General features: G+C 41.3%; 1 protein-coding gene across 4 annotated transcripts in view; it reads left to right on the forward strand.

Moving 5' to 3' along the window:
* PLEKHM3 (pleckstrin homology domain containing M3) overlaps nucleotides 1-26,462 on the forward strand; it is a 93,781-nt gene that overhangs the window by 59,749 nt on the left and 7,570 nt on the right. For all 4 annotated transcript variants that reach the window (XM_027678286.1, XM_027678287.1, XM_027678288.1 and 1 more), the window contains one exon: nucleotides 15,704-15,861. In XM_027678286.1, the coding sequence (XP_027534087.1) occupies nucleotides 15,704-15,861 (158 nt within the window). The remainder of the gene's footprint in view (nucleotides 1-15,703; nucleotides 15,862-26,462) is intronic.

Here is a 26,462-nt window from a genome sequence, read left to right on the forward strand (position 1 = left end):
CCATTTCTGCTGGGGTGGGTTAAATTACATTTACCTTTTAATCTAGCTATATCGTGTTGTCAGCATGGAGAGGGTTTTCCACATTTCAGAGGCCCCAAGTTTGAAATCAGATTGCTGTTTTTGTCAAAGTGGAACCAGAGTGGAAAAGAGAGGAGGGCCCCATTGAGAAAATGAATCCAACAGCCAGATAAATAGTAGTACCCTAAACAGTCCCCTTCCTCCTCCCTGCTTTTCCCCTTACTGCTTCTTTGTCCTGATTGCTCATCATTTTCCACTGACCTGCAGTTTGGGTATTTTTAATCCTAAAAGTTTCACTTCTTTTGTTTTGATCAAAACTCAGCAGAGTTTTGATTCCTCTGCTACCTATTTCCTCATATCCATGGACTGCTTTTGCGCTGTATCCTGCTGTCATGTAGATTGTGTGTGTTTGGGGAATTAGCTAAAAGGTTTATTAAAGATTAATGGAAAGATAAGGCGTAGTGAGTGAATTAGAAAAGCAGAGAGGGGTAATCTGCAGATATAAGCAACCCTTACCCTGGTTAGTCCTAGCTGAATTCTGATTTGTTTCCCAGCCAAGTTCCCTTTAAAGGTTCTAGAAAACATGGGTTGTTTCCTACCAAGCAGCTGAGTTTCAAAAATGTGGTGTGAGTATCTGTTCTTAGGGGCAAAAAGGTTGAAATGCATGTTTGCCAGTAGATGAAGCATCTTATAATACTATGCTGAAATGAAATCCAATTTAAATCTCTTTTCAAGCTTAACAGAGCCTAGATATTGTGAATGCAGCAGAGTATATACTTGGGCTAATGGCTGGTCTGGGAATGGTTGTCACTTGGATCCTTTTGGATAAGGCTCTGGTAGGGAAGACTTTAACTGTGAGGTTGAAAGAAGAGTAAATTAAGAATTGAAACAAAATGGCCTTTATTTTGGAAACCTACCCAGTCCTGGTGAGGTAGTGGTTGCTAGTGCTTGGGTCATTAACAAATGCTTGTAATGCAGATGTGAGTAGGCCTGACCTTTAACCAGAGGCAGCAAGTGATGGTCTTTGTTTGTATGTGCACACAGATGCCTACATGTACCCCAGAAGGTTTCACTGCAGACCAGGGCCCTAGAGACTTACAACAAAGTTTGCAAGTCTGTCTAAGGGCATTCCTGTGGGGTGCATGTTCTTAGAATCCTGGTGCTGTTGGAGGTGTTAGCAGAGGAGATAACTAATTAGTTGCATTCAGATTTAACAGGCAGAAACACTAAGTGTGACAACTTGCCTCTTCTGCCTTGCTGGCTACGCTTGCTTTTCTTTCCAACACTCTCTGGTGTCATCTGTCCAGAGAGTCATCTGCTCTGCATCCCCCAGAACACCACTGCTCTGTTAAGCAGCTTGTTAGGAAACAAGTATTCACTCCTGAATTTGCTGGTTTTAGCATACATAGTACAATGGAAAAATGGATTACTCTTATGGTGCAGTATAGACCCTCATGGTGCTGTCACAGTCCAGGGTAGTTTCATCCTAAACCTGCTGGAGGTGTGAACTCTCTTCTGTGCTGACATTCCTAATGGACATATCACTGGTTTTGTGCACGGTTCATGCAAGTTGAAGTTAAAAGCTATCCCCAACAGATGTGACTATGGGGGTGCTTTTGTTGAGACTGACAATTTTTACACTGTGTTAAGCATTTGTTTGGCCATAAGTTGACTCAGACAAGACTCTTCCATTTCTTAGGAAAAGTAATTCTTGCTACTTACACCAGGTAACATATTAATGGGAGCTTTTGAATTAAAAGACTTGCTATTGTGACAATTTCAAAATTCAGATGTTTCATCCACACAGAGTTAATTAGTGTCTTGCCTGATTTTTATGTTAATAAAAATAGCAGGATATATGAGTGTACAAAAATTATTGCAGTGATGACCAGAAAGTTCCAGCTGAACATGAGGAAGACCTTCTTTACTGTGCAGTGACCGTGCACTGGAACAGATTGCCCAGAGAGGTTGTGGAGTCTCCCTCATTGGAGATATTCCAGAACTGTCTGGACTTAATCCTGTGCAATGTGCTCATGGACAATCCTGCGTGAGCAGGGAGGTTGGACCAGATGACCCACTGTGGTCCCTTCCAGCCTCACCCGTTCTGTGATTCTCTGATGGTCTTTAATGTAGAAACACTCCTAATCATGGCAATTATTTAATCCTGGTTATACTGACTCCAAAAGATACAGTAAAATAAAAAGGATCCACGTAAGGGCAAAATTGAGTGGATGTTAAGCATGGAAATTGTGAGCAACGTAGGAGATTTAAAAAGACAATGATTTGAACACTTGTTTACATACGAACACACAGGGAAAAATAATGAAGTGACAAAATATGGGAATTTAAAAAGCTGAGTTGAATTATATGGAATCACTGTGTAAATACTGTTATTCAAAATGTAAGTGGCTTTCATTTGGTTTATCTCCATTTACTTTGGAAGCAAAGTGAAGTAAATTTATTAAGATCATTTTCATTCTGAATGTGAATCCTGTACTGGGATTTAATGTAGTATAATTTATCCATTTTAACATTGTAGATAAACTAATCTATTAAAATTTAGCTAAAACTTTTTTTTACTTCAGATCAGCTTTCCTGACTATCTTCCTGCAGATCAGCCTACAAATAATGTTAAGAACAGCGCAGAGAAAGGATGAACAGGAGAGCCCTGTTCTCACAATAATGTGGCACAGGTCATTTAGTGAATATGAGATACACATAAAAAACCTTAATGGAAATGCTTCTTTGCGGAACACAGTGAGCTTGAGGAACTTAATGCTACAGTAACGTCACTGAGGCCTGAAGTTTATAATCTTTGAGAGGATTAAGTATCCATAATAAGAATGTCCACAGTTACACTACATAAAATAAAGAGATTATAAGATTTCAGAATAGACATATTATACTGAGGGGATTAGGAAGGTCTCTCCCCTATTGACAGACGGATCAATGATTTCATCTTTCTCTGACGTATGTAGCACTGACTACATATAGCACTGATTACAGCATCTGATAGCATTTTGGGCTTGTGGACTGTTGGTCTAGCAGAAGCATTCCTCATAGGAGAATCTCAATGTTTCTGTTCAAGTTCTTGCACATATAAGGCTCCCTAACAAAGATGTGGAGAATAAAAATGAACTTCAATGAAACAAAAGTTCTGCCTAATTTGAACCTAGTATATTGCAGATCAGAATGCCTTACAAGAACAAAGAAATTATTAGGTCTCCTTCACTTTTCCAGGCTTTTAACCCATGCTGTACTTTCATTGCACCTCCTAGATTGAGATGAAGCAGGAGATTGGAGATGCTGTTTCTAGTATTTCTGTATATGCAAAACTTTAGGTTGATTTAGACGAGTTGTTTATCTATTCCAATAATAGCAAAGAATGCAAGGAGATGTGGGCTTTTTTTGCTTTTAGCTTCCTAGTTTTTTTTCAGAAGTAAAACTTCTTTTCTGGTAACTCAGTCCTCATACCATTACTGAGAAATGCTCAGTTTAGATTTATAATATACATCCTCATGAATTCCGAGCCCATCAGTGGTGGTTGCCTTGCCCAGCAGTTCCTTTTTATTCATTCATGGAAAGGATGGGATGTAGCATCTAACCCACATGCTTGTGCTGGTGAAAGCCAGTAGAGTGCATGTGACTGTACTGATTGAAAAAAATGGGGTTTGGCTAACATACTTTGGGCTTGCTCTAGCTTTAGAAGTGTTACTGGGTTAGGTACATGACAAACACGCCCCTGCTCTTAGTGGATATAGCTGTGCCTGTAAAAGCATTAGTGCAAATTCAGTTGTATCAATGGGAAAGTCTGATGCTGTCATTTGTTTCATTCGGTGATCCGATATAAGCTGTACCAGCTTAAACTTGTATTTACCGAAGAGGTTTACCCATGTAGCTGTACCAGCAGATCCTTTTAATTTTAGGCAAGCCCTTTTTTTGCTTGAGGGGCAGGAGGTGACAAATGAGAAGAAGAATTAGGTTCTTGGCAGGCCTGACTGTGCTGAGATGACTGAAGATTTGTCTGTCGCAGTTCTCTGTGGGAATTCACTGTGCTCAACAAGGGCAGCAAAATGCCAGGCACATCTGTGCCATAGCTTCCACAGTTCAGAGTTCAGCACTGTTGTGAGAACATTGATTTACATCCCCAGCCTGCCAAGCAAGCGTTGACATAGCACGTGTGACAAGAGATGCAAGTCCTGCGGTGTGTTACTTCCAGCATAATAATACCAGATAATTCTGTACAGGAACTATGCAAAGATGCATCTTGGACCATGACATAATGCTGAAAGCCATTCTTATGTCCCAGCTTTATCACCTGTGCCTGATTATCAGTGGTAACTATATTAGCAGAAGAATATCAAAATAGTTCCAGGATAGGAAAACCACACAATATACATCTTCATAAATATTAAAAAGATCTGATAGAAAAGCAGCAGTTAAACAGCTTGTCTACTTTCCTGTGGCTATGGCTCCTTTATCACAGAATGGGTGAGGTTGGAAGAGACCACAGAGGGTCATGTGGTCCACCCTCCTTGTCAAACAGGGTCATCCCAGAGCACATTGCACTTCAATTATTTCTGTCACTTCCTGGAGTTTGCTAACACTGAGCTACCTTTCAACAGAACAGGAAACTTCAGGTTTGCTGATATTCCATGTGTGTGTAATTCCCCAAAGTGCTGATGGCTCTGGTTACAATTAGTGGCAATGGCAATGATCTTACTGGTGTTTCCTTTTTACCTCAGCTCTGCTGGGGAAGGGAGTTGCTGTCATTCAGAATGGCTCATGGTCAGGCAGAACCAGCCAGGGGTGAAGAGCTGGCCACGGGTGTTTTGGCAAGTGGCAGCCAGGAAGACAAGTTCATCTGAGTTAGGTGTGTTAAAGTATTGCAGGCAAAGTCTAGAGATCTAGCAAGATAGTTTGTAGGTATTTTTAATAACAGGACTGATTTTTGCGCTTCTTGAAACCAGAATTTTCAAATAAATACATGTGCATATGTAATCTGGACCACTTGGGGTAAGTGTGGTTTTTTAGACTGAAACTCTGTTTAAAACAACCCAGTAGTGGTGCCAGTGGTTCATAGGAGCTTTTGATTTGAGATCTCCAGAGATTTTTTAATTTTTTCAGCCCCTAGAAGAGGCAGTAGCAATATAAGTTACCACTTTCCTAGTGCTTTGTACTAAACAGGTTTCTTTTGCTATTATTTTTGCTGTGCAGAATGAAAGGTCCAGTACTGGAGATGAAGATTAGCATAGTGAAAGATTGGGTTCTGAACTTGTTGCTATACTTCACATAAAATGATGATTCAGGAGAGGCAGCTGCATATATCTTAAGGAATAACATCCGAAGGAACCGAATTTCCCAAAATAGAAGCAAAATACTGTCTCAGGGCTACCTGCTTGGATGAGAGAAGAAAATTTTTTTTTAGAATTTTTTAAAATATAATTAGTACTCACAGAAGTTTTTTTCAGAGTAACTGTAGCCATTTTCTTGGTATGTTACTTTCTTGTTCTAAAATCCTTCAGAGGACTCCTCAAAGTGCTCTGATCCAGTCCTATGCAAGGCAGGAAAGTTTCTAATTTTGTGATATCTCTCATGAAATAACATCTTGCTCAGTGGGCATGTAGAGTCAGTTAATATCTCTGCATGCAATTGCCTGCCTAATCTTTAAAAAAAAAGAGCGTATATATACTCTCTGCCTGAATGCATATTTGCTTGTGTGCTTGTGTATTTAGAGTCACGTATGTTCTTGAGCTAAGTAAAGTGCTTTCTGTTCTCTACTAGCCAAATTCCTGGTACTCTTTCAACCTTGTTTGATTAAAACAGCCTTTAACCTTTGCTTGAATACCTTTTTCTTAAAACAACCTATAATTCATCCCTGCAACAAGATTAGGAGAACTTGGGGTGTGACAAAATTGACATGTAGCTGCCTGGAAACCTTGGGGGAAGGAGAACGAGGAAAGACGACTGAAACACAGTGAGTGTGAGTCTTGTTGCAGAGCTGGCTGTGGAGCTGGCACAGGTGATTTCCAGGTGTGTTGTTTATACTGAGACAATTCCATCTCTTTCTCACTTGTGGTAGCTTGCATCCAGAGACCTGCTGAAATTTCTGGCATTTCTTCATTTCAGTGAAAAGAGTGGGGGAGGGCTTGGAGGGACCTTGTCATCCTCTCTGTCTCCTGCTATAAATTCACTTGAACTGTCACCACTTTGTTTTTCCTCTCCCCCAGCCAATGTAAAACTCCATTTTCACCTTGCCCCCTGTCAATGTGTGCTTGTCACAGATTAGCAGCATTTGCTCTTGACCTTATTTTTTGTCCTTTTCCCAGTACCTATTGTAGTTAGTGGCTAATTTGTGGAATATCTGTTTAATACTAAATTAAAGTGCAGCTTATTGAAGGGTTTAGTTTGGAAGGACCATGAACATCAAATGGCTCTGCCATCAGTGCAGACTGCCTGGTGCAAACAAGCCAAAGGGAGCTTCTGATTTCTGTTTATTCAAACTCTCACTCGTTTCTGCTTTAGTTTGATTTATTTGGTGGTTGGTTTTGTGGGTGTTTTTTCGTTCTTTGCAGTGTTTATCCGCAGAGTTTCCGTTCGGGTTGTTCTCTGCCCTGTATGGGTGATGAGCTAGCACAGCACAATGTGAGGCTGCGTGGTGTTGCTTTGTCTGTGCCAAGGGCAGTGATGGCCAAGTGGTGTCAGAGCCAGCACCCTGTGCTGGTGTCAGCAGAGGGTGAGGGGAGTCCCTGGCCTCGCCTGCTCCTGCCCGTCCCACTGTCACCTGTAGCACAGGCTGAACAGGCTTTGGGACAGCAAGGGACCTGTGAAGGGTGTAAAGGGAAGAGGAGGGAGAGGGTGGGGTGGTATCACCCTTGATGTTGGGAGCTGGGATTGTGGCCCATAGCATTCCTATCACAACAAAAGGTTATGAAGTTAACTGCTTTGTTCTTTTTAAATTTGTTTTACAGCAGCAATGCACAGGGACTGATTCTAGTGTGTGTGCACACAAGTAATAAGAGAACATTCTTCCCTTAAGTTGCTTGCAATATAAACAAACAGGCAATCTGAAAGGGATGACTGGGAGTCAAAATGGAGCAAGGAAAGCTGAGCAGACCAGTATACTGCACAAAAGATGGGGCAGACCTGAGATCTGATAGCTACCTCCCTGGGACTTTTACCTCATGATCATCCTTCCTTCTTCCATTTCCCTTTCCTCTGAACTAAAGATTAATTGTGCATTGAAATCATAACAAGTATTCATGGTGTTAAGAATCTGGCCAACGGAAGAGAAAAAATCCTCAAGGAAATTAGCAGTCCACAGGCATTGTCTGTTCCCTAGATATAAATGACTAGGAACTTCCCAGCCAGGGAATGTTTTCCCTTTATTTTCTCTGCAACTTGCATTATCCTTAGCTAAGCATATTGTAGCATGTTCACCTCCAAGTCTGTTTTCATCACAGAAATCCTGACCCCGCTGAAATCTGTCATGGAGCAGAGATTCCATTTACCCTCCACGTTTAATGAATGCAAAAAATACCTGCTTGTTCTCCAGTGAACAAATAGGTAAAGGCAACCGTTGTATCTTTCCTGCACCCCAACCTGCTTTTGCTCTTTCTGGCTTGTGACACAGATCACCTGTGACAGAGAAGAGAATTTGTCAGAAAATGGTTTCTGAAACAGGTGGTGCAATGTAAGGATAGGAAGTTGAGTGTAAAACAAAGATAGCTGACTGCAGCAAAAGAGATCTAAGGAAGGCATTAGGAACAACTTTCCAGTTGTTCTGAGCACTGGACTGTTGTAGGATCTCTGTGGTGAGAGGTTTTAAAGCAAGTCAGACAGTCGTTTCTCAGTTGGTTGTGCTTCAGGGTGAGGAACAAACTGGAGGTTTCTAAACGTGTTTTTTCTAGCCCTATTTTCTTAGGTCATTGGTAGTTCCTTCAATAACATATTTCTCATCTGTCCTGGAGGTGAAGAAAGATTATGAAACATTTAGTCCTCCTCCACAAAGCTTCCACTAGTGGAATTTGGAGGGTAGTGAGCATCCAAGTGGTGAATCCAAGACAATCTGTTCAGGATATTTTATTTGCCATTTCATTCAATCCAGGAAGCATATTTTCTGTGGTGCTCTGAAGTCTAGGCGAACCTGGAGCTTACTTCTGAACTTGTTAGCAAAAGGCCTGATTCAGACTAACCGTTTCTGGACAGGTAGAAAGAAAACAACTGAGAGGAGGCAGAAGCCTTGTCTTTAGAGGATGGTGGAAAGCTGTGCATGATTGTTGACTGCTCCTTCAGATAACTTCCTTCTGCCAGACGTGCTTGTGACATTATTCCTGATAATTAAAGTACTTTCTATCTCTTCAATGTACATAATTGGGGATGGTGAATGAGTTTCATGTCTACCACCCCTTCTATTTTCTCAGTGCCTCTTGGCCTTTTCATGTCTCTTCGGCATTGCGTCAGTGCCTCCTGGCAAATTCTGTCTGTGTCTGTCTCTCAGATAGAGCCAAGTGTACGTCTGGCCTTGAGAAATAATCATAAATTTTGTTCTGTCAGGAGGAGAGGCCGGGCCAATCTAGTTGAGATTTGAACCTGTAGTTCAAGGTGTTTTAGGGATTTCATATCACTTAACCCATCCCCTCCAGGCGTCATTTGTGTCTGACATGTAAATCAGACTGGAGGAATAAGAGGAACAGATTGCTTAGTGCTCCAAAAGAAGGTTATGAGGCAAACCTGTGTCTTTAAAGAGAGTGCCTTCTAATAAATGTTATCTGCAGAGAAATACACCAGCCCCTGCATAAGTAGTTAATGTTACTGCTTCGGTGTTGGCTCATAAAACAACTTTATCGCCTCTATGATGATAATGATTAACAAGCTGATTTACAAGGGTGGGGTCATAAAGCCACTTGGCAAATTTAGCTTGTCTCACAGTGGCAGTGATACAAAACCTGAGTTTTACAGTATTTTCACCACTTTATCTGGAATACTTAACGCTGGTAGCCAGGCTCTTAAGCAGAGCTGTAGGAGCAGGTGCTCCTTTATGAGGATAATAACTGGGGTTTCCTCCAGTGCTTCTGATACATGAGGAAGGTACAGGTCCCAGTCTAAGGATTCAGAAGTGTCAGGGACATTTCTAGTTCCCCTCTCAGTGTTTATTCCCTGATCATGAAGCTGCACTGAAATGATGGTGTTCCTAAACACACTGTTACATGATGCCTATGGTTGTTGACTGGCCCTTGTGCCATAGCTGGCAGAATATCTACCCACAGATGTGTGTAGATTTATTTTCCTTCTCTTAGATTCTGTATAGCTTCTGTTAAAATATCATTCATCTGTTGATTCTTGGATCTTAATATAAGGATTTTTTTTAAAACTGTGTCAGATTGTACATTCATTATATGGTACAAATTACTCAGACTAGCAAATTTAATCCAAAAGTTATTTTAATCCAGAAACCCTTTATGTGGTTTTAACATACTGTGACACTGTTCAGAATTTAGACTTAACCTTGGCAGTTTCTCACATTGAGCAGAGCAGTGTATCTAAAAGCTCAACAAGCCATATTCCCTTTACTGCCTGTCTTGACAGTCCTGATGTAGGTGATCAAAGGTATTTATGATCTCCATGCTATGTAAACATCTACTGCACTTTTAGAAGTTGGTAAAAATGCACAGACAGAGTAGGAGATTTGATGATTCTCACTCAAATTCACAACATAGAATCCTGCAGGGATGGAGATCTTACTCATTACCTTTTGCATCTTAGCTAGCAATGCTGGCAGGAGCCCCGCCCTCAAAACAAACACTCACTGCCCTGAGAAATGTCTGAAAACTGTACTTTTTTTTCTCTCCTGTCCAGAAAGTTCATCGCATCTGATAGATTTCAGTATTGATTTATGTGGCCATGATGCAGAGGTTGGGTATTTCTGTGGACCTGATCTAATAGGTGGGCAGAAGGCTATGGAGGTTTTAATTGAAGTAATAGTGGGTTACAGCTAACTAGTTTGTCCTTCTTTTTCTACACATCTCTCCTCTAGTTCCCCCTAAAGTTGTGATATTATCTCTTTGGAAATGACACAGAGTGAGTTTGGAGGAGACTTCTGTGCTTACCTTGTCTAATCAATATTTGATTGCTTTTCAGTTAGACACGGTCAGAGGCTTCTATTAATGTCTTTCTAATTTGAACAACTGTCAGGGACTGGAACAAACTCTAACTAATTCTGTAATAAGGTTTTTTCATGCCTGGTTTTTGATCTTGCTCTGTTTTCCAAACAGAAAGCTATTACAAGCTTTTAGTTTAGGTTACCATCTTTCTGGGTTAAAACTCTCAACAGACTTGAGAGGTTCTGCCACTGTTCCCTTGGCCACTTTTCTAGTTTGGTTTTTAATATGAAAACATATGTTGCAACACCATGTTCACTACATTGCTCTCCCATGGGACTGGTTTGTGCAACCCTCCTTCATGCTGGTAAGTAGATTCTCATACAAGGAGTCCTTGTTGACTGTAAAGAAAAGACAAAGTGACTTGACTTCTCTGCTGTGTGTAATGGACTGGGGGTTTGTGCTGCACAGTGGCAAGGCAAGGGATGGGAAGTGGAGGCCTTCAGAGGTGGACTTCTATCAGCATTGTGCTTGGCCTGGAGAGCTGGGATGAGAGATGGAGTCAGGACAGAGCTGTACCTCAATATGTGTTGGAGATGAGGGGACTGCCTCTCCTCCAGTGCTGGGCAGTATCATGGGCTCAGAAGTGTGTTGTGAAGGTAGGACACAGGGATACTAGTGAGAGTCCCCTGGGCAACACCTGCTACTTCTGGAATTTGTGAATAATGGCCCTGTTTTGTGCATAGTGGGCCACTGAGGAGGATTTCTCTCGCTTGGAGGTCTATGGCCTTTCCAGTTCTTATTCTCTGGAGACAGATGGCTGCCTGCTTGTTTCTGAAAACATCCCCTTGATAGAGCAAGGGAACTATGAGTAACTTAGAAGGATCAGAAAACCTCTGGGGGCCAGCAGCCCTCCTGACAATTGTTAAACTTTGACTGATCACACATTGCCCTCATAATCATATTAATATCATGTATCAAAGGGATTTTAACTTGTACCCTAGCCCCCACTCCTTCCTTTTAGCTTCTCTGTCTTCCTCCTGGATCAGGAAAAACATAACCCAGTGCATGTGTGTCCTGTCTTCCCACTGCACAAGCCTCTTGCAGCCTTTGCTAACATTGGCTTGTCCTCTGGTGTTCAGCAGTTCCTGTATTTCCCCCCCACACCTCGCTCATTCAGAGCATAATTGTTTCTATGGAATTATACCACTCCCCAACTCAACAGTAGCACAAAGATATACTGAGAGGAAAATTTGATTTACCTTTATTCATAACTTTGACTTGTATGAAAAGCCTCTGTTCTAGAAAGCATGTAAAATAATTGTCCCAACACCCCTTTGGCATGTGTTCAGATACTTTACTTCAGATACTCCTTTAGTTTCTCCCGGTGCTGCAGACAAGTCTGCCTTCCCCTCTTGCTCTTCAATACAACCTCAGCTTTCCCAAGCCAGGCGCAGGAGGCTGGGCACTGGGGCAGGTGGCTGCTGCTGCTGGATTTCCTAGTTTCTCTCCTCCCTTCCCTGGCAGCCCAGGACATGGATGCTCTCTGCAGTATGGGCAGGGAGCTGGTATGGGAGGCTCCTCCAAAACGCAGTTTGTCCCATTTAAGGTGGGGGATATGTGGCAGTTACTGTAAAAAGCAGTGTTTGTTTTATGGTTTAAATTGCAAGTGCTTTGAGGGCAGGGCCTGGCTTTTATGTATGTACATGTGGGTGTGTATTTTTATATAGTTCTTAACATGAGACATGCAGTTAGGAGCTGCAGTGTGCAAAGCCATGGCTTTCTGTCCTGTGGTAGCTCAGAGAAGTGTTTTTTCAGATACAGAGAGATGGACAATGATTCTGATCTGAACACTGGGACTGTTAAGAGACACAGCTTGCTTTGGACCTCTGGACACAACTGTTTTCCTTTTGTTGTCACCAAGTAGCGCACCCCAATATATTCCAGGTGCAGCAGTGATAAGCTAGCTGTAGGAACATGGCTCTGTGTCTAAAATTATGTTGGGATGTGTTCCTTAATCAGTTTAGGAAGAGAAAGCTGCATTGTACCCTTCATCAATTGATGACCAGGATGCCATCATTAATCACCCCTCATCTTTAATTTTTGACAACAAAACAATTGCTTGCACTACAAAGACTTTGGATTAGAAAACAGACCTTGCTCTTCATCTGTGCTATAGTAGAAGAGACTTGTATGAAAAGCCTCTGTTCTAGAAAGCATGTAAAATAATTGTCCCAACACCCCTTTGGCATGTGTTCTGAACTCAGCAAAATTTTAATTTGTTTTAAGCTTCATGCTTTTTTTTGAGAGACAGGAATATGTAATATATATCTAACAATAATATATTGTTAGATGCATGCTGAGGCTGTATTATATTACAGGGATAAGTCAATGGTGAAATTTTTGGTTTCTTTTCCTCTGGCATACTCTTAACTTAGTTTTGTCCTAAATTACCACATTTCTTCTGAAATGTGATGTATTCTTCTGCAGCTCATAGTGTGTGATTTCACAGTTTCTCTATTTTGTAAACTTCTTTTGTAAGGTTATTTTGTAAACTGAAATGTCCTTAGGAAAGGTTCAGGTCAAAGCTTAGGAGTGACTCCAGCAGTGAGAACAGACGTGTACTGGGTTAGACTGCATGGGGGCTGTGGAATCTCGGTCACTGAAAGGCCTTAGTAGCAGGTACAGCTGTAAAGAATGACATAAATATTACTGGCTCTGCCAAGATGGCCTCTTGAGGTCTTTTTTTTCCCTCTGATAATTTCCATGATATCTGGATAAATGCATTACATTTTATTAACACTGTTCTATTCTTTTAATCACTTGTATTTCCTTGAAACTTAAAATCAGATTCTAGTATCAGCTGGGAGAACATCCTGAGGGTCTTCCATTGTGGTTCTGGGATGTCTAAACTGACTGACCCTGAGCCCCTGGCTGTCACAGGAGAAGTTTTGACAGCTTTAATTACATGCCCTATGCTCCTTTTCCCAAGCCAGAGAACACTCACTGTGGAACTGTTACCATGAAACTCCTACTGGGGACAGCAAGTAGATATCTTCCTTTCTGCTTGCCCAGGGTCAATGGAGATGAGGATTTTATCCTTATTAGCTGCAAACACGAATGAGAGAAGGCTGCAAGGAAAAGTCATATCCTGTGCACAGCCTTGAGGTCTCTGATGAAACAAAATAGCACAAAATTTACAGATGCTAAAAACAGTGATAACATTGGTTTGATGCTACATTGTGTCTTCCTTCTATAATACAGTAAAATAGCCTGTAATTCACATTGCAAAATTGGCATGCATGGCTCTTTGAAGGTATCATCTTCACTGTACGTCTGCAGTGGCCAGAGTTACAAGCCCACCCACTAGAGTGCTACAACAAGCCATACAAATAAATAACCAGGGGCAAATAACACCAGCTCTTCAAGGGCAGCCGCCCACTCAATATATCTTGTGAACTCTTCAGCATAGGAAACCTTTTGTGCCTCACACAGTCTTAAATTCACCCACAGTGCTTAGGAAGGAATAGATCATGTTGATTTTGTTTATTACATTATATAAAATGTTAGTTCCATGACTTTTAAATCCTTGCTGACAGTGACATTAGTACAGACTTAGAGAGTTTGTTTGCAGCTGTGTCTTCAGTCTGGCATTTTAAGCTGAGCACTTGCGGCCTGAGGTGGCTGCTGTAGCATGAAAATTCTTTGGAAAATACGTATGTATTGTGATTTATTTATCTTTGTATGAGTATTTCATCTGTTAGTGGTAAATGGATTTTTAGAGGGTGACTGTAGCGGTGTCACTACCTGTGTGGCTTCACTGTTTCTTTCTTCCTGTTTATTGAATACTGGCAGCTTTTGTGTCTTTCCCCTGCTCCCAACTTGTTCGGCTTTCAGACCCTCTCTAATTCAGGAGTCTGTAAGCAAAAAATTTCTTCCTTCAAAATGAAAAACAAAACCCAGCATAGAGGAGCTAAATTAGCTTCTGACCATCTGTTAGAAGGTTAGTAATACCACTGCCTTGAACTATGGCTTCACTTTCGTATTTCATGCAGCAGCTTCTTTGCATTGTTTATATTGTGGTTGAAGGGGATCTTCCTATACCAGGATGCAATAGGAACGTCATTTTTCCTCTGACATGAGCAGATGTCCTATCTGCAGTACTAGCAATAACATTGCTGCTTCCTGTTGTTGCAGGTGTTGTTAGCAGGCTGGAGCTGAAGGCAAAGAGGGGGCACATTTCAGCCAGTGCCATTCAATGCCATCAACACCAGTGCTACCTGTGCACCTCCTTTTCCAGGTGTACTCTTTAGCAGTGACTATCTTATGTAGCAGGCAGGGAGTTTTCCTGGAACACAAATTTATTTCTTTTCTATGGTACATTTGCTTCCAAACTCTGTTGTTCTTCTCTGCCTTGACCTCTGTGCTTTCTCTAGATTTGTTTACACTAAATCCAAATTACACGTGGTGTGTTACCATATTTAGGGAAGGGGTGCCTGCACTGAATCTGGCACATATTTAAGTGTAAATCTCCCCTCTCTTGGGTTTCAAGGCACAGCCTTGTGCAAGTCTTCAGTCAGCAATTAGTGCATTCTTTTTCCTTTTTACAGGAGTTTGCTGTCAAATCCAATGACACATTTCTATCACTAATCTGGCAAGCTGCCATTCAGACCACAGGAAGCCCAGGAGAGAAGAATATACACTTAGGGCCTTATTCCATGTTCATTATTCCCTATAGCTGCAGAATTCCTTAAAGTCTCTAGAAGTTTGATCTGAATGGAAAGTATTTTGCCTGAATAGCACCCCTTATTGAGGCATTGTCACCAAGTCACAAATTTAGATGAGTGTTGTGGCTAGCAGTTTAATCTATATGGCTTGGCTGGTTTTTTTCACACCAACACGGGGAGTGCTAATCACTTCTAATGGTCTAGCCAGGATTGTCTGGCAGTGAGGGACTTCTCGATTTGAGAGCTGGACACTGAAGGGAAAATAACCCACTTCCTCTTCAAGACTTTGACTGAGAATTTATTCCTATTGGCAAGGAGCAGAATATTGTATTTGAATGATTTTCAAAGGGAAACACAGTCCTACTAAAGGAGGAAAGCCAGGGTTCCGTTCACAAAATATATGCAAAAAACTTGTGCTTTAGAGGAAAAGAAACAAAGACAAAATTGCCATCTGTGCATAAAAAGTAAAAGAAGTGCAAATGGTAAATGTAAGGCAGTATTCTCATATCTGTCGGTTAGAGATAATGGGGAAGCCTTAAACTCTTTTCCTATTTACTTCTTTGTGCTTTATTATATGAATCTGTTGTTGTACTTAAAATGACTACTAATATTTTATGTTATTGCCATGTAGAGACTTTCAAAGAGATTGTAAATTAGTTTTCATGTTCAGATCATTGCTGGTTCATTGGCTACTATTATCGCTTGTGATTTCATGGAGCTATAATTGTTGGGAAGTAACTTTCCTATTGTTTTTACCAGCATCACCTATAATTTCTATAATAATAAATATTGTCTCAGTCCTTCAGGGCATTCTAGTAATTTTTGGGGGGTTCATTCAATACTGTCTTCTCATTCCAGGTTATTGAAGGAAAGCTGGCTCCTTTCTTGGGGAAGGTGATCAAGTTTGCCACCTCTCATGTGTACAGCTGCAGCCTTTGTAGCCAAAAGGGTTTCATCTGTGAGATTTGCAACAATGGAGAAATCCTTTACCCCTTTGAGGACATTTCTACAAGCAGGTACTCTACTGCAGTGGTATCAATCATACACACTTGATTCACCTTACGCATCATACCCTTGCGGATTCTCAGCCTCCTGACCTCATACTTAGATAACTAGGGACTGGATTCCACTGGTGCACATTCCTGGGCAGGTGCAGCAGATCACTGGTCCGGGGAGGCCACCTTGAGCACACCTGGAAATAAATGAGAAGAGCTGCTTCCCAAAGCCCTGTAGGTCTCAGAACAGCTCTTCAAAAAAGGGAAGAGTCCCCAGTAGCATCACACAGCATGATTTATCCAAAGGTCTTCTGAGTTTGCAAAGTGTCCTGAAAAGCCAAATGTCTTCTCTGGAGTGATCACAGACATCTTTCTGGTCTCTGGTATCACTGGGCCCATAATGTACTGGGACTGTCCATTATAAAACTATCACCATCTGTTCTGAAGTGTTTCCCCTGTGCAATGTTATGGCTAATGCTCTGCTCTCTCTGTGTGCTTACTCCTCTGTGCCTGTGTATGCAAGATTTATTTTTTTTTTAATGACATTGCTATTCTCAGGTGGCTACAAAGTAGGTATAACTGTATGCCAGTCCTAAACTATACAGAAGAACCTTTATTTCACATTATGTAGAGTGCTGGATGCCAGGTGAGGGACAGGAGTCACATGAAAAACCTAAAAGCAAGATGCAGGAAACCAAAATAGACTTGGAAACAGCAATGTTACTATTCTTTTTCAATAGTGTCTTGGATTTTGAATAAAAGAGATGGGATTTTTCACCCTTAACAGAAAGACAGTGTATCTGACAGCACAGCATTCCTCCACAGATAAGTACTTTTCGGCTGTTTCAAATACAGTCATTTTCTCCAAAGAGTTCACTTGAAGGAAAAAAAAATCGAAAAAATTTTTTCCAATTGAAAATTGGAAACAATCAGGACCAACCTGTTAAAAGGGTTTATTAAGAATCTGATTCCCCTGTGTGTGCAAAGATGTTAAATTACAGGTAACCAAGAACTACTCTTCAAGGATTTTTCAGTCTAATCTGAGTTTCAAAGACTGTTTGCATATTTTATTTCCAGAGTCTTATTCTAAAGAATGCACTGACAAAGCAGTGGACATAAGCTAGACAAGGTGTGCAGCTGAGCTCTATAAACAATTTTAAGAAAGAATGTATCTAGGGTGCATGGCAAGATAGGGTGAGTTTAAAAGAAAGAGACTAAGATGGCATAAAACATAAGATGTCTGTTGAGACTGTATAAAAGGCGATTGAAAATATTCCCAAAAGATTGATGAGAATGTGTAAGAACATTTGGGAAGACAGGTTTACTTTAGAATTTGATTTGTCTGGGGGATTTTTGTTCCCAAAAAAATTTTTGGGTCCCACCCTTCAGCTGAGATCAGACATACCTTGCAATTACGGAGTTTAAAACCTTCTAGAATCAAATAGTATTTGTCAGCAGTTCAAGCCAACAGAAGCTGCTCTAGTTCCTGCTTTTATGTGAATTAGAAGCCAGAAAGGACTTTTGTTCATGTTTCACAAATGTGAAGTTGTGGTTCATGTCATGCCAAAGACAGCGGTCTTTGTTAATGATTTTAATTAAAACACAATCAGCATGACAGGTTTTCCAATATTTCTCCTTCTGATTTTGTCAGAGATCATCCTGCTTACTCCTTTGTACTCCTTATCACTAGACCTTGTTTTTTTCCCCAGCATTTTCCATTTGCCTTCCTCGTTAGTTTTCTTATCTCGTTACTACTCGTGTGTGCACGTGCACCTATGTGAAACTAAGCAGATTATTTCTGTTCCATATTTTTGCTCTGGAGACAAGTTATGCCAACAGAGGAGCTTGTATGTTTTACTGTGCAGCTGCATCAGCTGGAAAGCAGTGAGGGAGAATGCCAGGTAGAGGGGTTTTGTGTTTGCTTCTGTCTCTTGAAGATGAGGGAGGTTTCTGAGGTAGGTGTGCTGACCTAAGACAGGTGTAGGGTGAGGAGGCTAATTAGAAACAGGTAATGTACAGAGTAACCTGTGGCAGATGGAATGGCAAGCTGCAAAAGGTTCATGTGAAGACTTGCAATTATACCTGAAAATTCTGGTGACATGTTCAGCTTTCCTTGCCAGTTAAGTGTTGTACAGAGCTCTGAGTAAACAGCTCAGATTTGTACTACTCTGAGTCCTGAATGTACAGTGAGAATTGACTACAACTCCCTTTCTCCATCCTGGTTTTCTGGGATTGCTGTCTGCAGCACAGTATTCACATTTTGTGCTCAATACTAGACTGCTGAAGTACCCCGGCTGAAGCTGCTGAGTTAAGGAGGGAAGAGCAGTTGAGCTCTGAAGACAATTTTTCCTTGCTTTTAAATGATGCTTGTTCACTTTTGAGCATGCTATTAAGTCTACCAGCAAACTGGGCTGTAGGGTTAGAAATATTCAAAAGTGGGTGCATGATAGCTTTTGCAGGCTTCAGCTCTTTGCTGAATGTTTGAAAAGTGAAACCTGCTTGTATGGAGAGTGTGTGTGTATGTCTGTGTTGAGGTGACATTTGTTTTTCTGGCTACCTCCCTGACCTTTCCTGTTCTTTGGAGAGAAGAGTGACAGGTGTCAGAGTGGTCAGTGCAATTCCAAGGTGGTTCTCAGCTGGCTGTTAACTTTTCATCTTCGTAGTCTCTTAAGTCAGCTTTGAGGTGAAGAGATTGTTTCTCTCCAAAATATTCTCAGGAGTTTCTGGATCAGTCTTCAGTAGGAATTTATGAAGGATGGGTCTTTTTTAGATAGGTGCAGCTGAGAGAAAAAGAGGGCCCCTCTTGAGGGCTGGAGTTTCTCTTTGGTCTGGTTATTTGCTTGAGTCATTTTTGTCAGTCCTTGGGCAAACAGAGTGAATACCTGGGTTATGCACTCCTCAAGGCTTGAATACACATATATTACATACCCTTCTCTCACTAATCAGTGTGACACATTCCTTTGTTGGCAAACGGTTCCAAAACAAACACAATCAGTTCACTTAATTAGCGGGTCTGTGGGCTGTGCTTGGCAGGCTCTTTACATCCTGCTCAACAATACAGCGCAACAGTTTGCTGCCTTGAATGTAAGGGTGGGCTCACAAAGTCATAAGCTTTCTAATGATATTTCCTTTCTGTGGCTTTTCTTGGGAGGTGGCCATTCTGCAGAGATCTTAATGAAAGCTGTGACTCGGTAGTTAAACAGTTTCTTAAAAATTGTCCCGTGTTTTTGATATCTCTTCCAGTCAGGTTGATTCTTTGGTCCTCCATTTCCCTCTTTTCTGTCTTACCATATTTATATAAATCTTAATCAGGGTTCTTTCTAAATTTCACAATTTCACCATCTACTGGAAGGCCTTTAAATCATGAGAACTATATTTAAAGCCTCCTGAGTTAATTGCACATTTCACAGAGCAAATTGCCAGCTAATGTAAACTCCCACAGCTCTGCTTTTGCTGCAGCCCTGGCAACTTAAACGAACTGAGCATCTACCTTCTATTTATTTCTAGGACTAAATTTGCCCTGGGCTTGAGTTTAGCAAAGAAACATATAAAATTATTCTATTATATCACTTATTTTATATTTACAAGTGTTGTGAAATGACTTTAAGTATCCTTGGTTATAAATGGGCTTGTTAGAACTATCCTTACCCATTAGTTAGCAACCAGGCACTTCCCCTCAAGTTGTTCTCATATTGCTTATTCTTCATTAATGTGGTGAAAAGTTTTTGTTTCTTCATCCTAAAATTAAAACAAAAACCCAAAACTACAGAAGTAAAAAGACAAGGTCTGTGTAGTGGCACTGTTGTCTATAATATATGGCTGGTTTTGTTTTACAACTTAGAACAATTTTTAACAAGTTTTAAATCTTAAAGAATACTGAGAAAATTATCTTTGGAATGAGAATAAAAGCTCATTAAGAAGCATTTTCTATCCTATTAGATAATTAAGCAATTATAGTTCTGATTAAGATTATTATGTGTTACCCGGTTAATAAGGTTTTGGTCTTGTCTGAGTGTTGTCATCCTAGTGACTACTTTGACAGGCAATTTGTTGTGTTTTGCTGGTAAAACTACTTGCTTGGTTAAGAACAATTTAGTCCATTCCTTGCCTTTTATGTGCTGACTGTGGATGTACGTGAACCATGGAGAGTCGCTCTTTTGTGTTCATATTCATTTATCAAGGCTAAACTGTTTTCACTTTGCTAAGTTAATTTGTTCTGCAGATCAGTTAAGACGTGTAGACCTTTTAAGATACAAACCAGAAGGCCCAAGTTTAAAATAGACGTGCCACAGAACAGGCTTGACTGTATCAACCAGCTTGGATGCCTCTATAATCTTTGGCCACCATCCTGATAAGACCTATGAATGTACTTAACTTTGCACATAGTGACAAGTCTTACTAAAGGCTCTGAGGCTGTGCATGCCCAAGTCTTTGCAAGGTTACAGCTCTCTGTGTTATGAATGCTTTGTCACTGGACAGAAGCAGCTTTGAGCAATTGGGAGAACGTTAAAGATAGGTATTAGGTGGAGAGACTGAAATAGAGCATTTCCAGGAAGTACCTTGGCACAGGCCAAAGGCATCACTCAAAGTATGTCATTTTCCCTCTTGCTTTGATTAGTTTGTCTTATGCTAGAAAGCCTTTCCCCAAGCCCGGTTCACCTGAGTTGTGCTAGTGGTTTAGTACCTAATTTTTTAGCTAATCGGATGTTGGTAGTTGGTTCAAAGCACCCTGAAGTGATCTGCTCAGCACTTTCTTTAAAGAAACATAGGCATCTAAGTAGATGTTCTCTTGGTAATTTAATTTCAGCCGAATATGTCAAAATTGGTCAAAACTTTCTGGCCCACATAATCTTATTTGTGCAGGGTAGCACAGTAATGTTATCTGGAATATGTAAAAAGAAAGTGATAAAATACACTGGCTTTTTCATCAAGCATTGTGTATGGCAACTGAATTAGCTGTAGAGGTTGGTTTTTCCTGCCTTGTGTCAGAGTGTTTTTTAAGTAGAACATTCAGTCTAAAGGCAGATACTTATTTCAAGTACAAAGGTCTCTGCAGTGCTGCCTTGTGCTCTTCTCCCCTGGCTGGGCATGGCAACCATCTTGTTTACAGTTTCTATTTTGCAGCTTCCCTGCTGTGCCTTCTTCCTCACCCTAGATATTTCCATCTTGCCAGTCAAGACCTTTTAATTCTTTCTCCTCCTTTCTCATGCAAATTCCCCTTTTAAGGTAGACTTCTCCATCTCCCAAATATGGTTCCTTGTAGACCAGGTGACAGCTTTTTCAATTGCTTTTTAGCTCATGAAAGCAAACACTGTCAATTCTTAAGTGCTCAGAAATTCTAAGATTACCTTGGGAATTTGTTGTTTATGTATTTATTTATTTAAATGTTAAGTTTCTTTTTTCCATCTTGGGTCCAGGTAGACATGTCTTCAGCATTAATGCAGAGTTATGAAGTCTGGTTGCCTTTGCCTTTCTCTTTTATTGAAAGCAAAATCCTGGCTTAGTCGCAGGATTTTTAGACTTGAGGCTGACAGAACAATGCAAAATAATAGAATCATGAAAACAAATTATAATAGTTGAGGGCAGTATGTTAATATTACTGTTAATAGTATTGTTTTTAGATCTTCAACTACTACTTTGTGAATGTGAATTCATTAATAACAGGAGAGGTAGAGGGGCAAAGTCCAGTTCTTGATGTGGCAGCTAGCAGAGGCAGAGAATATATGCCTGAGTAATGTAAACATGTGAATCTCTGTGGCTTTTCAGCCTCTCCAGTGGTTTACAGGTAATGGATCTGTCGTAAGTAGGGCTTTTCCCGTTTCCAAAGTAAATTAGCTTCACTGACTGAAGTGTAATCGCATGACTTTCAGCTTAAGAGTTTTAATACTGATTTTTATGTCCCTTTACTGATTTCTTGGGAACCGCTGTTTACCGACCGCATTACTTGGCTTGGGATCTCTGAGCTTAAACAACTAGCAAAGCACAGTGCTGAGGTCAACAGTCAGTCCTTAGTTCTCCTGCTTGGATAAAAATATGGAAATGTATGTAGGTAAGTATGGCATAAATCCCGGAAGCCACAGCTGGGGAGAATCTGGGGACATGCTTCCTTCCTTGATCAGGAGTGACGCAGCTCTGCGAAGAGGGGTCTGGGAGCTGCGGTTCCCATTGTTCCTACTTGACCCTGCTGCCATGCTGCAGTGCAGTACCTCAGCCTGTGTACACAACTGTGTAGTTATTTAGCTACAAACCCACTGCACACGGGAGAAGAGCACGTGGTTAATTCAAGCTGCTCTTGTTCAGCTGTGGCCTGTAGCAAATTGTTCTTTGAGCACCCAAAATGAAGGCCTGCTCTGGGGTTTCTCTGGAGGTAGCAAAGGAGAAGTTGACATTGAAGGTCCCCTCCACTGGTGCAGCACTGGTGGTTTTCTCTCCCCTCCAGTGGGCTGCCCACTTTTTTCCTCATTTGTGAGGCTTTAATAAATCTCTGTCCACTTTGCACATCTGCTGGATGCAATTGACCTTAGCAGTGGGTGCTGGCATGACAGGATGAGGGGCAAGAGACAGCACAGACAGGTGAGCCAAGATAGGGGCTTATTCACTCATCCTCCCTACTGCCTGGAGTGCTTCTCCAGCACCTCAGTCTAACCTGTGCTGGGTAAAAAGGAGCAGACCCTGGTCCGGCAGTTTTCATGCAGGGACACTGGGTAGTGTGTTGTTCAGCCACCCTGGGGTGGCATTATTAAAGCAGCAGCAGTGGTGGTGTTAATAGATGTCGCGTCAGGCTGTGTTTAGGCTGGCCCCTGCAGCTCTTCTAGAGTGCAAGCCATGGCTGCTGTAGTTGGGGAGCCCCATCAGTGCAGGCTGCAGGTCACTGTACACCCCTTGCTGGCTGCCGTCTGTAACCAGCTCACCCCTCTGCGTTAGTTCCCCCAGCACACGAGCTGCGCCAATGCTTCACAATTACAGCTCTTTCCATTGTTTCTGCATCCTCCAGGGCCAGCCCAGGACCCAGCCATGCCATTATAAATGAGGAGTGTCTTCAGGCTCTGCTGGCTTATCAAGGGTAACCCCTTCTGATGAACAGGTGTACGGAAAGGAAAACTATGATTGTGCTTTGAATCACTGCTGGTTCCTTGAACACTGAATTTAGAGTGAATTTCAGATATATAATAATTTCAGGAACTGGGTAGTGGGCCCTTTTTTGTTTCATCTTCAGAGGCAAAGTTTTCAAAAGCAAGTCTGAAGCATTAACAGTTTTTAAGTATAGTATATGAAAAAAACCCCACAACCGTGTCTGGTAAAGACCATGTGTCATACAAGGCATTATCTTAACAAGCTCCTTATAGGGACAAATCAATGTCATATTAGTGCCAACTTGCTTCCATTCATTTACTACATGGGCGTCCCTCCCTAGGCAGGCTCCTTGCGTTGGTTCCTAGGCAACTGGAATAATACTGCTGCACGTGTGTGTCAGGCATTGATTGCCTTTGGGGCTTTTTTTGTGTTGTAAGTGAACACAGGCTAGTCCATTTTCCTTTTCTTTGTGTTCTGCTAAAGTCTCTGAGAGTTTTGAAGGGCACGTCTGTGATATTCACAGCTGAGCAATTCAGAAATACTTGCAGACAGGCACATGTGCATAGTGTGGGATGGTGATCACGCTGGAATCCCTAGGCAAGGCTTACTTCAGCTACTGTGGTTTGCTCTTTTTGGGGTTTTTTAATAGCCAAGTTACAGGTATTTCAGTATTTTGGATGCTTGATGAATGTTTAGCATCTTCTAAGGAAAATGAATGAACAACACCATTTTATCTTGCTTTTACTCTGCATGGAGGGAAGGAAAAAACTGAAGAGTTCTAGTCAGTGAAGGGATTTGATTACTGAAATTAATTTCAAGGGATTACTCGCTTGACCAAATGTGTCCAAAGTCTGGCACAAAGCAAGTGGTCTTTTTAAATGAAAAAATGAAAGTTAATATATAAAATTACAAGAGAAAGGGTGGTGGGTGAATATGGCACTGCAGTGAGACAGGGAAGCTCTTTGCCCTTCTCAGCTCTGCTAAGAGCTTGTGCCTGACCTTGAGCAAGCCAGTTCACCTCTCACTTCTCATTTGTGAGGTAGGAATGGTGCTGTATTTGCCATTCACTGTTTGTTCATTTCAGGAATGAGCAGCATAACTATGAGCTGCTTTGATTCCCTAATTGGTGTTTGGAAGCCAGACAGGTACAGCCCGTGTGCATGGTACCGAAGGTGTCCTAATAAACCTTGTTAGTCTCAGTAGCTTCATCCGAACACAGTCACACTGGTCAGTCTGTCAACAGGTAATGTTCCTTGGAGACAAAAATCCTGTCTTTCAGATGACATCCTGGGTCACCTGTTGATCATCCCTGCTTTGTTTTGGCTGTTTAAGGTGAAAGATCTTTGAAGCTTCTTCATGTTGCACTCCTCTCTTTGGGCACCTGATCCTGCTCATGGGCACTTACATGGTGGTACAGTACAGAGGAGAAATATGAGTATAATCGATTGGTTGTGCAGCATCTAGAATTACTTGAGCCATAATCCTGTGAAACATACATGGAAAGCATGAAAAGAACATGCCAAAATTCAATTTACAAAATATTGTTATGTATATATTTCAAATGCCCAGACTTAATGGAAAATACTAACATTGGCACTTCCTCAGCATACAAGGAATGATTATATGCTTTTAATGTAGAAAGGCTTTTCTTTTGTAACTAGTAATGATAATAATAAGAGCATTATAATGCCTGTCTGGCTGTGGACAGCTTTGCCCTTTCTCTTATGCTTTCCAGTGTAATAGAAATTATTTAGAGGATTGAATAATTCTCTGCATTTTTGTTACTGTGGTGTTCAAACAAGTAGAACATCCTTAAAACATAAGTCTCAACAGAAATTGAGTTAGGTCAGGAAAGAGAAAAAAAGAGAGAAAACACCAAAATAGAGAGGAATCTATTTCAGCTACCTTCTTAGAAGACTCGAGCCTGTATGAAAACAACGTGCACTGTTCACTAATTCTTCAAATACTGTTTGAAAAATAGGAAGATGCTATTAATGTACAGTATCACAATATCATTCATTAAAGAAGGAAACATGAAAGGCCTGAATGGCTACGGGCTCATCAGCTTATTATCAGGGGTGTATAGAATTCTCACAAAAGATGTAGGGACTTTTTGGCCTCTAGACAAAGAAGAAGTCAGGAGTCAGAAATAATACCTGAACTGTGAATTACCTATGACAACAACCAGGGTTAAGGGAAAGATAAGTAAGTGCAGTGAACTATTAAGTGAGCCTTTTATAGGCTACAAAATATATTTTATTTCACCAGAGAAATAAAATAATTTTGGAATACTGAGGCTTGAAAACAACAGGAAAAAAACCCTGTGAATCTCAATGTGGAGATTAAGAAGCACTCTGTTTGTAATATTCTAAGAAGGAATATAAAGTTGATGGGGGTTTTGGTATCACTGGAGAATTTCTTGCAGTGAGATTAGAAATGGTCAACCAGTTGGCATTCCAGGGCAGTTAAGACTGACTGTATTTGATATGATGAAAAGCAAAGCTGTAGATGGCTTGGGGTAGTATAGCTCCATCACCTAAAGGGAGTAGCTTGCCATTTGCACAAAGGCAGAGCAAGGTCAGCATTACCCCCCTCCCCTGGTGACTCACTTCCTTTGGCAGTGAAGGGGGGAATACAGGCGTGCTGATCCAGGTATGCTCTCTACGTGTCCCTGTGGAGAGCGAGAGACAACTTTGTTTTCCAACTCAGAGCACCTTTCCTCCAGTCTGCTGCTTTGTTGTCATCTGCACACCTTGGTTGGGGCTGGGAGTACATCAACCTTCACCAGAGAAGGCAGAAAATAGTTCTTCAGAGCATCAGTCAGGGGTGGGGGCAGCAGAATGGAGTGACGATGGCAGCAGTGGCTGCCAGTACTGTGAGATCCAGGGCTGGCTGTTTGTGCTGCCTCTACTGAGTGCCTGGCCATGTGGGGTCCTGGTCAGAGCCTCAGCTATTGCACCAGCTCTGATAAATAACAGTTCATACATTTTTTTTCTCTCTTTTGATTCTGAGGGATGTGAAAGAAGTTTGTTAATTTTTCTACTGAGCTCATTTCTGAAAAACGAATTCATATTAATTTAAACACCATCAGTCTTTGTTTGCTCTGCTGATGGCCTTTGACTTGAGAGAGCAGGTGTGCTGGCTCCTCTCTCATTCTGCTCCATCCATTTCAGCAGCAATTTCTGATAGGTTTTGTCACGTCCATGCATGCTGTGGAGAAATATTGGGCTAGCACGGGAGTGGCAACGCAAGAGCACAAAATTACACTCCTCATCAATCATTACCCTCTAGCAACTTCCAGGGCACTGTAAATTGCTGACTAACAAGGGAGAATTAGCTTGATAAAATCACCATTAGTGTCAGGTCAGAGTGGTGTAAAGTTTTAAAGACACTGCTGTCCTCTGTCTCTTCCTTATCCATTAATGTTCCTGTGGATCCCAAACCAGCAAAGCACGTAAGCAAATGCTTTGTTGGAGGCAGATCAGTAATCCCAAGGAAATCACTGGGATATGAGTCCTATGCATGTGTTTATGTGCTTCAGTGGATCA

The sequence above is a fragment of the Neopelma chrysocephalum genome, unplaced genomic scaffold (assembly GCF_003984885.1).
Source record: "Neopelma chrysocephalum unplaced genomic scaffold, ASM398488v2 Primary Assembly neopelma1_44, whole genome shotgun sequence".
In the NCBI taxonomy this organism is placed as follows: domain Eukaryota; kingdom Metazoa; phylum Chordata; class Aves; order Passeriformes; family Pipridae; genus Neopelma; species Neopelma chrysocephalum.